Raw genomic sequence first — 16,871 nt, forward strand, 5'->3', positions numbered from 1 at the left:
AAATGGCAAAAACGGAACCCTTATAGTTTCGCCATGTCTGTCTGTCTGTCTGTCCGTCCGCGGCTTTGCTCAGGGACTATCAATGCTAGAAAGCTGTAATTTTGCACGGATATATAAGTTAACTATGCCGACAAAATGGTACAATTAAAAATTCAAAATATATTTTTTTAGGGTACCTCCCATAGACGTAAAGTGGGGGTGTTTTTTTTTCTCATCCAACCCTATAGTGTGGGGTATCGTTGGATAGGTCTTTTAAAACCATTAGGGGTTTACTAAGACGATTTTTCGATTCAGTGATTTGTTTGCGAAATATTCAACTTTAAAGTGCAAATTTTCATAAAAATCGAGCGCCCCCCCCTTTCTAAAATCTAAACTGGTGAGTGGAAAAATTTGAAAAAATCAGGATGGTAGTCAATATATCAAACTTTCAAGGAAAACTATAACGGCTAAGTTTGCTTGAGAATTATTAGTAGTTTATGAGTAAATAGCAGCCTAAGGTATAAAATATACCTAAACTTGGAAGATTCCGAATAAAATACGAAATCCTTAGAAAAATATTACTTAATTTTTTTCGTAATGGCTACGGAACCCTATTTTGGGCGTGCCGACACGCTCTTGGCTGGTTTTTTGTTAATGTTTTTACAGAGCCGATTTGTAACGTCAACTCTGAGAATTGCATCCCTGTATCTATCCCGGAATGTCAAAATATAATGTCATGACGTTATCGGTTATTCATTCTGTGTAGAGGTGTATTAAAATTCGTGTTTATTTGCTATTTAATATTATTTATAATGGCTGCTGAAATTAAGCCTGCGCCGAGGACTCCAAACGACAGGTTTTCAACGACCAAGAAGCCAGCTCTCTTGAGTAAATTGGAAGGATGTACGGACGATGTAAACGCCGCAGTTGTGATACCTGGCGAGGACGGAGTAATTAGCGTTTGCGACGATAAGTAATAACTCTGACTCATTTTAATTACACTGTAGCATACTCTGATAGTACTCCCCAAATTTTGGATCCAAATATCATCCCTAGTTTACATATTTCTGATCCAAAATGTACCCTCAATATTGTGTCAATCCGTTGTAAGCCATCTGTTTTGTTTAATCGTTACCTTATTAGATGCTTACGAAAGGACATGTAACGTGTTTTTTGTTTAAGAAATTATGATTATTTGAGAAGTAAAATGCAAAAGATGTAGTTTCACAAGGTTTTATGAACATCTTATATGACTCTTGCTGTTGAGTTAATGTTTCCATTAATGATTTGGTTTCTGTTTAGCTTTCAGATAGTTTGTGTAAAATATTTTCTAAGTAACAAACAAAGCACTATGATGCTAAGTTTTATAGTTTAGTAGAAGTGTGACATTCTTATCTTGTAACCGAGCTTGGTTGTGAGAAGTAATGAGTGAAATATGACCTGTTTATACCATGTGAATTATAAACATGTCGACTTAAGCATAAATTATTTTAACATATAACACTTTGAAATAGTTCCTATAACCTGTACTGTCAACAGAAAAATATTGATATGGCCAAAAATTTGTATACATACAAATTGACATTACAAAGTTAAATTTGTAAGGTGTATACTCACAACCAGTGGAATACATTGAGTGGCGCCAGTACTACACCTGCTAGCACTAGCAATACATAAGGGCAGGCAGCGCTACCTACCCCGTTGCTAGTGCATGCTAGGGGCATGCAGGTGCAGCTACTGGTTCTGCCTACCCTCACTGCACGCCACTGTTTATAACTATAACCCAGTAACTTAATGTTCGTATAAATCTCAGAGCTATATTTGGGTATTTTGGCTAGTTTTCAATTTGCCAGTGTACCAGTGTACCTCTCTTCGGAGACTTTATTTTTTAATTTAACCTATTGTTTGCAGGACAGTTCGAGTATGGCTAAAACGGGATTCTGGCCAGTATTGGCCAAGTATCTGCCAGTACATGCCCTCGGGTTGCACATCCATGTTCTACACCCCTGAGACTCGACAGCTCTTCATTGGACAAGAAAATGGGACCGTCTCAGAGTTCACGCTAGCTGTAGATTGTAATAGAATTAACCCTGTAAGTTACTTGAATTCTGTATCAAATTGAATTGTAGCTATTCTGTTCTGTTAGGCCTAGTAGCTGCAACAAATAGTTTTTGTGTACCCCGATGCAAGAAGAGGGGTGTTACAAGTTTGACCGCTATGTGTGTCTGTCTGTCTGTGGCACCGTAGCTCTTAAACGGGTGGACTGATTTAAATGCGGCTTTTTAATTTGAAATCAGGGTTTCTAGCTATGGCTCTTAGACAAGTTTCATCAAAATCGGTTCAGCCGTTTTTGAGATATAGATCTTTGAAATGACAAAGTCAGGGGTTTTTGAATAAGTCGAATTTTAATAAGATAAGTGAAATCTGTAGGTGTCATGTTGCTAAACACATAAGGTAATTAGTATTTAGTAAACTCATGTGGTTGAAAAAGGAGCATATTTGACGCCTTTAGCTCCCTGTTTTATCCTTTGTGCCCTATGATTGTGTTCACAGAAAACATTCTAGGTTATCTGGGAGAGATCCCTTTTATAGGGATAAGCTCGCCTTTGTTCTCCTCTCTGTGTATTTGTATTTTTTTTTTTTATTCTTTTGTCACGTTGGGCATGATCACCTTTTGGGTGTGCACATGGCTTAATACCCGGTGTGTAAGGAAGGATATAATTGCCCTCCCCATTCCCCCTTTTAGCCCCCTTTTAGGCTGGCAACGCGCCCACAATCCTAATAATGTTGTAGGTGCCCGTGTGGTGTCAGGTTAGAATAACACCTCTCCATTTCTTGCGTGGATGTCGTAAGAGGCGACTGAGGATATAGGTTAAGGTATACCGTAGGCGACAGGCTAGCAACCTGTCACCATTTTTGTCAAACTTAAAACCTAAAATTGCTGAAAGTGGCTCCAAAGCGGTAACATTTCGTGTGCTCTGCCTACCCCATTTGGGAAAACAGGCGTGACGTTTGCGTGTATGTATGTGTGTCCATGGACGGGGGTGATCACTTACCATCAGGTGACCCGCATGCTCGTTTGCCAGCTATTTGAAATAAAAAAAAATGCATGCCTATGATTTGTGGTTGCAGACACGTGAGTACCTAGCGCACACGGCGAGGGTGTCCGGCGTGGTATTCTCTCTGGGCTGCGAGTGGGTGCTCTCTGTGTCGCGGGACAAACTGTTCGCGTACCACTGCAGCGAGACCGGCCGTCGCGTCGGAGGCTACTCGTTTGAAGCTTGGTGCACTGCGTTACAGTATCCTTTTAGAACTAGATCATACGTTATGCATCCTTAACTTATCTTTTATTAGTAAACCGTGCGTTGTTCTTGTAAGTCTTGACTTTGTTTTTTACGTATATAGTTCTACAGGCTGAGCTGAGAATTTCCAGCTTGGGTTGAGTTGCCTTAAAGGCCCTTAAAGGTCCTTGCTTTTATGTACTTGATCTTAATTTTTAAATTTTATATGAGGTGCTTTATATGATAGGAGATGATGGCGTGAAAATAAATATGTTTCCAGTCAATGATACAGCCTCGCTTTGAATTTGTATTATCTGAATAATGGGGCTCATACCAGGATCAGACTAGCGGATGGCCAGTTGCAGCAATCTTCTCCTGATGTGACGTTTGCGTCGACTGATATCTCACTTAAATGTACATGGATGGTTTCAAATGAATCGCTAGGGAGTGATCATTTAATAATAAAATTAAAATTTGGCTACGAAAAATCTAAAACTCCTATCTTAAGAAGAAATTTTAAAAAAGCTGATTGGAAGCAATACACGGATAAAACAGGCTCGTTTTTCGATAATCAACAATGGTCGCTAAATGTTCAGCAAAATTATGACACATTCGTCAGGGGCGTCAATACCGCAGCTGATACATCTATACCGTGGATTAAACAATCTCAGGACCCAACCAACAAATTCTCCCCTAAGTCATATTGGTGCCCAGAGATCTCTGAAGCTGTAGCACAAAGACGACTAGCTTTAAAATATTTTCGTAGAAACCCAACGCCTAGCAATTTTAGTACCTTGCAAATAAAAATCTCAAAAGCTCGACAATTAATTAGGAAGAGAAGTTCGGTAGCATGGAGAGAATTTTGTACAAATATTGACACTGAAACTTCGCCTTCAGAGATGTGGAGAAAAATGAGATGGATGAAAGGGAAGCCAAGGGGAGACAGTACTTTTGATCCAGCTAAGGCGTCAGAATTGCTGCAATCATTGACACCAGATTCCGTTGAAGAGCCTTTACCAGTATTTTCTAGTAGTTGTAATAATATATTAGAGAGAGGAATTACTATGCCAGAACTTGTTAACTCACTTAAGCGTAAAGATACTGCTCCAGGTACTGATAATATTTCATATACTATGATATACAACTTACCAAGTTCTGGCAAAGCAATGCTTCTATATATCTATAATCTTGTCCTGGTGACTGGCGAGGTACCTGCACAGTGGCGAAATATTAGAGTGGTTCCCATACCAAAATCTGGTCAACCATCATCACTAAGACCAATCTCTCTGATGTCTTGCCCTTGTAAGGTGTTTCATTACATTATTATAAAAAGGCTCGAGTGGTATGTTGAGAGCCAAGGTCTTTTGTCACCATCGACAATTGGATTCAGAAGATCAAGGTCCTGTATTGATAATTTGGTGCGTTTAGTTTCTACTATTCAGATAGGATTGTCAAAAGGAACTGCTGTTGTCGCTTGCTTCCTCGATATAGAAAACGCATATAATAGAGTTAATATTGGCTTTCTTGTGAGGATGTTGGAAAGAATAGGAATTGGAAGAAAGATATGCCAGTATTTGTGGAATTTTCTGTCCAGTAGAAAACTTCAAATCTTTGGCTTAAATAGTAACATTTTGGAAAGACATACAAATCTTGGGCTAGCGCAGGGTGATCCACTATCTCCATTGCTTTTCAATATTGTCACAATGGATATTTGCAAAAAAGTATCTAACATTTCTATATCTCAATATGCAGATGACTTTGTTATGTATAAGGTTGTGGAGGAAAGCTTTGGTTCTGTTGTTGATAACATTAACATGAATTTGGAACTTGTTGTAGAGCTGTTAAATGATATGGGTTTGTCACTGTCCGATAAGAAATCAAACATTTGTATATTCAGCAGAGCCAGAAGACAATATGATAATATAGAAATAAAAATAAATAACAACTTGGTGAACGTAGTTAAAAAAATCAAATATCTTGGACTTTGGTTCGATTCTTCTCTTCGTTGGGGTTTGCACATCAAAGAAATTTGTTCAAAAGTATATAAATACATTAATATATTAAAAATTCTAGCTGGTACTTCTTGGGGTGTTCACCCAACACACCTAAGATGTCTTTACATATCATTGATTAGAAGTAGATTAGATTATGGCAGTTTCTTGTATGGATCATGTGCAAACTCGCACTTGAATAAGTTGGACATTGTGCAGAATCGTGCTTTGCGTATATGTGGAGGATTTATTCGGAGCACTCCAATTCATGTGATGCAGAACGAACTCTGTTTGCCACCTCTTTCAGTCCGCAGACAGTTTTTGGCATCACGTTACTGGCTCAGAGTTGGTTCTGTATCGAGCGATGAAACTATTGAACTCCTGCAGCAGTTGTCTGGGCAGTGCGAACTTAGTTATTGGACCAACAAAGCAAAGCCAATGCTTGTCGCGGTGAACAATTTTTTTAGAGAGGTAGATATGCATAGAGCTCCCATATTGGATATGTATACAATTGGTATATGGGTATCATATATTGACATTCAGGCTTGTGTTAAATGTTTTGTAGATAGTGTAAGCAAACCAAAACGAAGTGTACCAATTGATTGCCTTAAGAATAATGTCATCCAAATGATGGTTCAAGAATATGATGGATTCTATAAATTGTTTACAGATGGATCCAAGAGTATGGGGGTTGGGGCTGCATTTTTTGATCCACAGTTGAACATCTCTAAGCAATTTAATTTGGATTCTAGAATCTGTATAATGAGAGCAGAGCTAATTGCCATATATGAAGCTCTTTTATATGCTCAGACTATTGAAAAGAGCAAGGTAGTTATACTTTCGGATTCGAGAAGTGCACTTCAACACCTGGCTCAGTGTGTCTCGGGTTCCCGAGGTATGCCGGTAGCCTATGATGTCATAAAACTTATATATTTCTTGCAATGTAACCACACCCAAATTGTTTTGCAATGGATTCCATCTCATGTGGGGGTAGCTGGTAATGAGCGGGCAGATAGATTGGCTAGCCTGGCTGTCACAGGGGGGATTGATCGTGTTTCTAAGCCATATGGTACTGAATTAGTGCAACTGGCTAAGGAGGAGTGCGTTTCCAAATGGCAGGAACTTTTTAGTGCAGCATCGTTGACAAAGGGCATTTGGTATGGTACCATGCAGAATAAGGTATTTAAAGTTCCCTGGTTTGATTGTGCCGGCCTTTTCAGGGGCCTTCTTGTGTCAGCACTACGTGTTCGATCTGGTCACATTCCACTTAATTGTTTTTTGCATTTGATGAGAGTTGTGCAATCACCTTTGTGTATGGGATGTGATAAGACTGAAGACCTTATTCACTTTCTTGTGGAATGTGATCAGAATAAGGAGATCAGAGTCAGGTATTTGGATGGTATGGGCTTGTTTAATGGAGGTGTAAATGTAATTCTCAGTCGACCGCTTTCAGAAGAAGCGACGCGAATTTACAGATTCATTGGACGGGCCTTTGCATCCAGAGACGTGGTTTCAGTGCAAGGGAGAGTGTAATATCTGTCTTTAGTGTGGTGTATATATCTGAGGCTCCCCATGAGGCTGACATAGTCACATTTGGTGTGCTAAAGCCTCGTTAAAATATCAGAAGGAAAAAAAAAAATTGTATTTAGTTAAATACCATGTATTAAGAATGCCCGTGGCATATTATACCTACGACTCTCAGGCAGTACAAGTACATTTCCAAAAAATTAAATACTCTTAGTTAATATAATACGGTATTTGACTATTTTGTATATCCTACTAATATTATAAATGTGAAAGTTTGTGAGTGAGTGAGTATGTTTGTTACTTCTTCACGCTGAAACAGCTGGACGGATTTGGATGAAATTTGGCAAAAAGTTAGTTTATAACCTGGATTAAAACATAGGATACTTTTTATCCCGATATTCCCACGGGATAGGGATACAATCTGGAAATAACAACCGCTGGGCTTAGAGTCATGAAATTCGACATGATTGTTTTTAATGTAACGTCAATGAAAACCACGATTTAATTTTCGGGATTCCCACGGGAATTTTTCAAAAATCCCAAAATTTCAATTCAGCTGCTGGATCTAAGGATTTAAGTGTGCGAAGCCACGGGTAAACACTAGTGTTTTATAAATTAAAACTACACAATGCCTGTTATCGAAAAGAAAAAAAATTTAAGCTACTTTTACAAATAACAAAGTTATAAAGGTTTGAAATTCAAGATTAGACAGAAAGACATACTGGCATGTGACGTCACACGCCAGTACTACCATACTTGCTGCATAGAGAAAACCGTTTGAGAAAGAGACAGGTATATAGATTTTTCAAAAAATCACTATAAATCCAATTTTCAACCGATTTAAATTTTCTCTTCGCTAAACACTATCTGTATAGTTATCTATATTTTCATAATAATATTAAGATATGGCAAAATCAGGAGTTGTCAAATACCGTATTCAATTATTTTTAAGATTTATTCGTGAGTTTCCTAAGCAATATATCAGGTTCGATTCCCAGTCAAAATACGCGTTTGTAGGCGACTACAGCGGGCAGATAACGATGCTAAAGCTGGACAATAACGGCGCCACTCTGGTCACCACGCTCAAAGGACACTCAGGGTGAGATAAACTTTCAATGATTATTTAATTCTAAGCCATTTCAAGGCACACAACAAGTTTTGAAACAGATTTATTGTAATTAATATTCGTTTTTTAAAACTAAAACCTAGATTTTTATGATATTACAAATGATTTGTTGCAAAACACAAGTGTTGAAACTATTATATATTAATAATTTAATGCAAAAGTTACTGTTTTTTAGGGTTCCGGAACCAAAATGGCAAAAACGGAACCCTTATAGTTTCGCCATGTCTGTCTGTCCGTCCGCGGCTTTGCTCAGGGACTATCAATGCTAGAAAGCTGTAATTTTGCATGAATATGTATGTAAGCTATGCCGACAAAATGGTACAATAAAATTTTTAAAAATATTTTTTTTTAGTGTACCACCCATAGACGTATAGTGGGGGTGATTTTTTTTTCTCATCCAACCTCGTAGTGTGGGAAATCATTAGGGGGTTGCTAAAACGATTTTTCGATTCAGTGATTTGTTTTTGAAAAAAGTCAGAATGGTAGTAAGTATATCAAACTTTCAAGGAAAACTGTTTTGCTTGAGAATTATTAGTGGTTTAAGAGTAAATAGCACCCTAAGGTAAAATACGAAATCCTTAGAAAAATATTACTTATTTTTTTCGTGATGGCTACGGAACCCTATTTTGGGCGTGTCCGACACGCTCTTGGCCGGTTTTTAACTTTTTCATAAAGTTTGAACCGTAATTTATAGTGTCCATTGTCCAACCTAATTTTCGGGCCGAGCCGCATCGTTCCGAGCGTTTGTTCGGTTCATTGCGTGCGCGGCCAGGTACAAATCTAATGAATAATGTTTTTCTAATGAATAATTAGAATGTGAATTAGCTTCAATAAACTTCAGTAAGCTAGTTGAGGAAGCAAGATTTGCAGGTGGTAGGACCTTGTGCGAGGTCCGCCCGGATTGCTACCACCATCTTGCTCGCTAATCCTGCCGTGAAACAGCAGTGCTTGCACTGTTGTGTTTCGGCGTGGAGAGTAAGACAGCCGGTGAAATTACTGGCACTTGAGGTATCCCATCTTAGGCCTCTGGGTTGGCAGCGCATCTGCAATCCCCCTGGTGTTGCAGGTGTCTATGGGTGGTGGTGATCTCTTATCATCAGGAGACCCACTTGCTCGTTTGCCATACAGTTGAATAAAAAAAAAAAAAAAAATAAATACGAACTTTTTCGACAAAATGCGATGGCAAAACATTATTCAGTACACCCGTAACCATTGTGTGACGGACGAGCGTTCGACTGCGCAATGAGCAGAGAACTCGCTCGTCGCGTCCCAGCCCGCCCCTCTCCCAAATCTTTTTTTTTGTGTTTCCATAATATTGTCCTAGTATTACAATTTTTTCTTCCTTTCTTTAAGGCTACGCATGTACTATGTAAATTCGTATTTCAGGTCAGTTCGCGTGTTAAACTGGGCGCCACAGCCTCAGCTACTGTTCAGTGGGTCCTTCGACCAGACCATCATAGTTTGGGACATCGGCGGCCAAAAGGGGACGGCGTACGAATTACAAGGCCACAGGTAACACACTTACTAGCTGTAGCTGTATATTATAAAATTTTCCGGGATATAAAGTAGGTATCCATCCAGTTAGTATAAAAAGGGTGCCAAATTTCGTCAGAATTAGTTCAGTATTTTTTTCGTCAAAGATAACAAACGCGAAAGTTCACAAACCTTTCGCGGATATAAGTAGAATTAGTTGCATTTTTTGTTTTGTATATGTGATTATCTAGTTTAACATTTAAAAAACAACTTAGCATGAAAGCAGTTGTTTTCGCTTTCCCTATTTTCGCAACTGCTTGCGCTTGGCACGCAATCAAACTTACGTGTGGTGAATTGGCACTTGTACAGTACATTACTAAATCTTTTTTTGTATTCAATTTAAGTGCATAAATTCTGGTTTTAGACTTCCACTTTTTCACTATTCTTATCTGTTTAACACAGGAAGTCGTGATTACGGCATGTCAGCTTTAATAATGTTATGAACCCACTTCCATGTTGTACCATGTTGTAAATTTAGCAAGGTCGAATATTTGTGTACATTTATGTGGTCGCTATATGCACTATGCTTGGAAAAGGGTTAAAAACATGAAATATGGGTGCGTGTGTAGTCGCATAATTTTTGACAGCCATGTTTGTCATAATTTTTGTTAGTCTAAATTTTTTTCCCTCCGAAACCGTAATTAATTCAGAATTTTTAGGTAAATGGTCAGCCTGTAGAACTCAATAGATTAAATTAAGTTTGTTCTATAAAAATTCTGAACAGGAATTCTGGATTCAGATTTTAAAAAAAGTGATGAAGAGTTATGATAAACATTACATTGACCCATGAAATATGTATTTATAAAAACTTATAAAGAATTAACTTCACGCCGTCAGTTCGCAAAAAGAAAGAAAAAAAAGTAACACACAACATACATGCAATAAATCAATACGTAACATCATCGTGGCACTCATGATTTTTTTATTCCATCATTTACGGGCTATGTATCAATGGAGAATCGTTATGATTGCATTTAGTATAGAAAAGTAAGGAACCAAACGCAATTGACAAACATTTAAATGACATGTGTCACATGTTAAGTTTAATGGCATCAACTTATTCTTCAACTGTTGGAGCCTTAAGGCCGCCATTGAGGGAATAGTAATAATAATAATGATGAAACATTATCCAACAATTGATCATTATTAATGACTAGCTGTTGCCCGCGGCCTCGCCCCCGTTCCAGTCTTTTTTTTTTAAATTTGTTACGCACACACCTTGTCCTTACAATAACGAATACAACAAAAAATAATTATCTAATTCGGTGCTGTCATTCGGTAGTTATACGCGTACATACATTTCGGCAATTCATTTTTAATTGACTTCAAAAAAGGAGGAGGTTATCAATTCGTTTTTTTTTTATGTTTGTTACCTCAGAACTCCGTCATTTATGAACCGATTTGTTTTTTTTTTTGCATTCGTCTAGGGATGTCTTCAATGAGGGCTATCGCGAATGAATCGCCACTAGAGGCGCTAGTGTAGCGTGAGGTCTCCGAAATGTCAAATCTCATAGTTTTGGGTGAGCTACGCGGGTTTATTTATAATTAGAATAATTTGTGAATATTTTGCAATATCTGAAATTAATTATGGCAAATATGCGTTCCAGGGCAATGAATGTCTGTGTTTTGAGACAGTTTTGTTTTCGGAAACCTTTGTCCTCCCTTATTTCCGAACAAAACGGGGACTATGCAACACTGTGGCATGCTCGATATTTTTATGGTACGGTTTTAAGGTGTATTAAATATGATTTTAATCTAAACTTTGTTTTCACGCCCGTAATAACAGACTTTGAAAGCCATACTTAAAAACCTCACGCAACAGTGCGCCATCTAGTGAGACAAAAAACGATAGCCCTCATTAGGAGTGATTGAAGCCCAATATAAAGTGCGTAGGTGAGGTAGATAACATTAGGTCCACTCCTGCTGGCTCGTGCTGAGGCACCGACCGACTTCAGACTGGTAGAAAAATTTATTTTCATTGATTTTTGTAGTCGGTTAAATTTTTTGTTAGAACATTTTTTATTTATTTATATAGATTATCACAGTCTTTATTGTACAAATGTAGTGAATAATGTTTTGTCATCGTATTTTGTCGGAAACGTTCGTATTTATCTTGCTTTCTCAACTAGCTTACTGAAGTATACTAAGGGGCTGTTTCACCATCCATTGATTAGTGTTAACTGCCGGTTAAATGTGATGCCGTCTCCGTCGTCTATTCGAACAAAACAAATAGAGACGGCATCACATTTAACCGTCAGTTAACAGTAATCAATGGATGGTGAAACAGCCCCTAAACCTAATTGAGAAAGAAAGATACATACGAACTTTTCAGGCACGGGTTAGTTTTATGTAAAAAAAAAAATGGGAACTATATTTTCTGTCACTTAAATTTAGATTTGTCACTAAACTGCGATAGCCTAATTATTATATCTATCCCTAAGACATAAATTGGTTATCAAATTAATCAAATCTGTCTCTAAGTATGAGTCATCAGATCAATGTAAACCTGTATCCTAAATTATAGTTTGATCACCAAAATTCGATCACCAAAATAATAGATCTGTCACCCAATAAATCAGTTCCTTAATTTGATGCTTCTACCTATTCTACTAAGGCAGGTAGGGTTAGGTTCGCATTTATTAGGTGATAATAAAATCATATTAAAAAAAAAACCATCTGACGTTTAATTTTTTTTCCTGGGCACGCGAGCTCGGTTTGTTTTTTTTTAATTTATTTCATGACCGTGGAGCTCGGTTTGACGTTTATCTGTGTTGCCAGCAACAAAGTGACGGGTCTGTGGTACGCGGCGGGTTGCGCGCGGCTGGCGTCTGCGGGCGAGGACGGCGCGCTGGGCGTGTGGGAGATGGGCGTGCGGCGCCGCGAGACGCCCGCCTGGCGGAGGCCGACCTGTGCCAGCTCTGCCGAGCGCCCTTCATATGGAACGTGCGCGCCATGATGGAGAAAAAGCAGCTCGGTCAGTTACTTAATGTAGTCGATGTAAACAAAACAATCATCATCATCATATCTTAAACATTTGAGAAGATTCCTTTGTTTAGTGTGTTCTCATGTATTATGGTTTTTACATTATATTATGTTATGTTATTTAAAGCACTGAACTTTAGCTTCTACTATTTTTGACACGTAAACTCTGTCTTTGTGGGTCCCTAACTGATTGCTCCTCTCATCCATTCAAAGCTAGACTGGTAATCCCTTAAAGGGATTAGTCCGTCTTTGTACACGTATCTCAAGGTTTGTCGATTGTATTTTGTTTATTTTATTTTTTACAATAAAGAGTTTACATAGGTAGTACATATCACTCATATTAGCCGTAGCACGGCCTCTATTGGAAGTAGGCCTCCCGATAGGCCTACAGTTGCTTCGGAGGAAAGCGGTCCTTATCCACTTTGAACCCGCGGCTTTAATCAGGTTATCCGTCTCGTTGGTAGACGTCTTACGCTGCGCTCGCTGATCCGCGGTCTCCATTCGAGAACTTTTCCGTCCTGGTAACGGTAACGGCCATCTGTTTTTTGCCATATGGTCTGCCCATTTCCAATGCCAGTCTATGGCTCTGAGACGTGGTCCTTGACTGTTGGCCTCTTGGAGAGGCTCAGAGTCACGCAACGAGCTATGGAGAGAGCTATGCTTGGAGTTTGTTTTCGCGATAGAATCCGGAATACGGAAACTAAAGTCACCGACATAGCTGTAAAAATATGCAAGTTGAAGTGGCAATGGGCGGGCCACATCGCTCGAAGGACAGATAGCCGTTGCGGGAGAAAAGTTCGCGAGTGCCGACCGCGAACCGGAAGACGAAGCGTTGGCAGGCCTCCCACAAGGAGTAGTCGTTCATTGCGGCGTTCTAATAGGCCTTTGTTTCAGCAGTGGACGTCTTCTGATGATTGTCAGTTCAATGGGCTAATTCGCTTCGGTGACCCCCGTTCTTCTACGTACCTATTGTATTGTAACGAGGTAATGCCGTGTTCCAGGGCAGAGGCAGCACCACTGCCGCTGGTGCGGCGCGGCGGTGTGCGGCGCGTGCTCGCCGCACCGGCTGCCGCTGCCCGTGATGGGCTTCGAGTTCCCGCAGCGCGTCTGCGCCGCATGCTACGACACGTTGCGGCACGAGCCGTGAGTACACGCCTTTAGGGCCCGCGCTAGCTGGCGCGGGTGCACGTAGTGTTGTAAAAAAACTCCTTTTTTCTAAGGCAAAAAAAAAACAATGAAAAATACCAGTTTTATTTTCTAGTTGTTTTTTTTTCTTCAAAATAACGAAAATAAAGTTTGATTAGATTGTTTATTGTTTATATGCAATATTTTTTAAATTCGTTATTGATACTACCATCTTTTTCTTGATAAACATTTAAAAAATGCTTAAAATAATTGGTAACGCTCGTTAAACGGGAATTTCGTGCCCTGCTTATCCATACCTTGTATAGCGTGGGGGACACCACTATAGAGAAATCTCTCTCCAGGCGGATGTGTCTATTAAAATTACTGTCAATCAAACAAACAAATTTAGCGTTTTATTACATTCCGTTACTAATTTAATCATTTGTAAAGAAAAACTAGCAATATGGGTGTCAATTGTTTTTTTGACAATTTATTTTTCAACTCGTACAACACTAGTTGCGCGTAGCGGGCGCACGCCTGCGGGCGCGGGTACAGATAAAATCCGCGTGCAAATAGCGCTGCTCATAGGTACTATTTTTTAATAGGCGTCCACTCGCTCCGTGCAGGCTGCGCACGCCGCATACACTATGCGGTAAGCCGCGCAATTTTTAGCGCACTGTAGTAGCTGACTAAGTTCGTTCAGGGCCCGGGGTGCAAAGCCGATTGAGGCCCCCCAGTCTATTCTAATACAATAGAAAAGGCGCGTTTTAATACACGTCCGTTATGATACTTTATTTAACTACTATATATATTGTTCTTTCCTGTCTGCTGTTCCTAGAAGTAAAAATTGTTTATTTGTCCCACAGCCGCGAATCACTAGCCTCATTCCACGACATGAAACATGCGGTGGCGTCTCTCTACATAGACGAGGCGACGGGGCGAATGGTCACTGCAGGCAAAGACCGCGTCATCAAGGTTTGGGACGTTTCCGCACTTCTAGCGCCCGCGCCGCGCGCCGGCACCAGCGATCAATAGCAGAAGAGTTGCGACCAATAGCAGCCTCCCGACGGCGCCAGCGACCAATAGCAGCTGAGTTAAGACCAATAACAGCCTTCCGACGACGCCAGCGACCAATAGCCGTGAGTTATGGCGACCAATGGGCGTAGCTGCCGTGAGTAGTGACATTGCGTATAGGTACATGAAATGTCACTTTCAACCGCTTGTCGTCATTACAACTCGGTTGGATGTTTTTCTAATAATGTTTAACGTTTTTTGGTCCAGAAGTAAAATTAATTGATGCACGTGATGACGATGCAATAAATAAATACGAACAAATAAAAAAAAATATGGTAAGTTCCTTGCTCTTGGGACATATCACTTATATTTTATTAGATTATTTTCGTTACTCTTCCCTCCGTGCGTCACTAATTTAATATTGCATACGTCGATATCGCTGTTCCGGGGATAAGGTGCCGTAAAGGGAGGTTTTTGGGTTAAGGTTGGTGATAAATAGTGTTCGTTAGCCATCAGTTTGATCGTCTGAAGTAAAAGAATTATGTTTATGGCTTAAATATCAACTAAAATTATTTACCTGAATGTTTCACAGCGGCATAAATTTCGATTGCAGTACTCTACTCGTAATACAGCCCCTTGAGTTAACCAAAGTCAAAATTATTAAGAGTAGCTAGCTAAATATTGTTAGTTTAGTCATGCTTTCCTTGTGCTACAGCACACAGGTTAACTTATGGGGCTATCCACCGATTTTAAGGGAACAACATACGATGGAGTAGGTACTTCGACGACGCAGTGGTAATCTCTATTTGATATAGGTACCTACCGTTCATCCCCATGAAAAAATAAAGTCAATAATGTGTATTTTTTTTAAAAACACAAAACAAAACGGTAGCTAGACCCATGGGTGATCCTAACGGCCAAACTGAATCTCTACTTAAGATTCAGTTTGGCCGTAAGGATCACCCACCTCTGTACCTTTGTACTAAGGACTGGATTTTATTGTACGCATGGATTGTCCGAAAATGCTACATGTTTACTTTTCAATGTGTCATCCTAATTAACAAGTTGGCGAAGTCCGGATTCGCTAGAACTGTATACTGAAACTCCACATTGGTCTCGATGCTATGCGCTGATAGACTGTTACAGGTATAAGGAAGTGAGCGAGCGAGTACGATTGCCTATTCTTTTTAGATCATACATATGTATCACTGTATCAGTATAATAATTCATAGGCAAGTTTTTGATGTTGTTAACCAGATTATCAAACATATGTTCGGATGACGTCTGATCTTAGGTGTATGGATGCTATGATTATCGCAGAGATTAGAGCGAGAAGCACTGTGTCAACACACGTGCGATCGGAATTGCTGTACGACGAGTACGAAACGGTATATAATTATAATATCAGTCTTACACGACTCCTTACGCGTAATAGCGTTTCGAGATCATATCGGATCCGATATCGGTGTTGGACGCTGAAACGATATTGGAAAAGTACAATGTTTTAACCATATCAATGCAAACCATTTAGCTAGGTTTGTCATTCATAAGGTTAAAATATGAAATCAATGACAATAAAGCTAGATAAAAGTATTTTATACCATTTCGTTAAGATCACTTTTTTGTACTCACTAGCGGAAATATCCGTGGTAACCTTTGAAAAGATTAATAAAAAAATAATGTACCTGCCTTTCAGATTGTCCGATCCAATACATTTCGTACATTATAAATGAACTGGCATTGTGTTGGCGTCCGACATCGATATCGGATCGGATATCGTGAAAACGCTCAAAAGTCCACAACCCGACAATCTTGTGTATATACGCACACCTATTATGCTCGTGTGCGCTCTTTGATAGTTTCGCTCGCATTATGCATCTGTTTCGTTTGTAGCATGTTGACTGACGACACCGTTCAACTAGTCAAGCGTGAAAGGTACGGACAATAGTAAAGTCAATGACTTCAATTCCTGTACATCCAACCTATCATAAATGTAATATCTAAACTCGTGCCTTATGTTACAGACAATATAGGGTGTGTTGTTATTTTTGAAGGTTGACTGTATGTACAGATCTGGAGTCCTTGGTTTTGCGGTTGCGATATTTCCGTTGCAGTGCTGTTATGCCTCGTTAAGTCGAGTGGAGGAATATTAAATATTTACCATCTAGAAATTATAGATAAAATATTTATGGAATTGTCTTTATAATAAACGTTATTATTACTTTTTTTTGTTCTTGTAATGGTCCAACGAATGTTTCACTGTATTTACGTCTCGTTACGAACTAAGACTGAGCCTTTCCATCAGAGAAACTT

At 39.3% G+C, this 16,871-nt stretch overlaps 1 protein-coding gene across 1 annotated transcript; it reads left to right on the plus strand.

Annotated features, from left to right (window-relative positions):
* The first annotated feature begins 678 nt into the window (after positions 1–678).
* Positions 679–16,871, plus strand: Wdfy2 (WD repeat and FYVE domain containing 2). Its single transcript, XM_074086052.1, is given in 9 exon segments — positions 679–952; positions 1,891–2,071; positions 3,112–3,278; positions 7,764–7,877; positions 9,291–9,416; positions 12,216–12,331; positions 12,334–12,411; positions 13,421–13,562; positions 14,411–16,871. Coding segments are annotated over 9 exon segments (1,254 nt in total). The 5' UTR covers positions 679–791; the 3' UTR covers positions 14,580–16,871.

The sequence above is a fragment of the Choristoneura fumiferana genome, chromosome 3 (genome assembly GCF_025370935.1).
Source record: "Choristoneura fumiferana chromosome 3, NRCan_CFum_1, whole genome shotgun sequence".
NCBI classification, from domain to species: Eukaryota; Metazoa; Arthropoda; class Insecta; order Lepidoptera; family Tortricidae; genus Choristoneura; species Choristoneura fumiferana.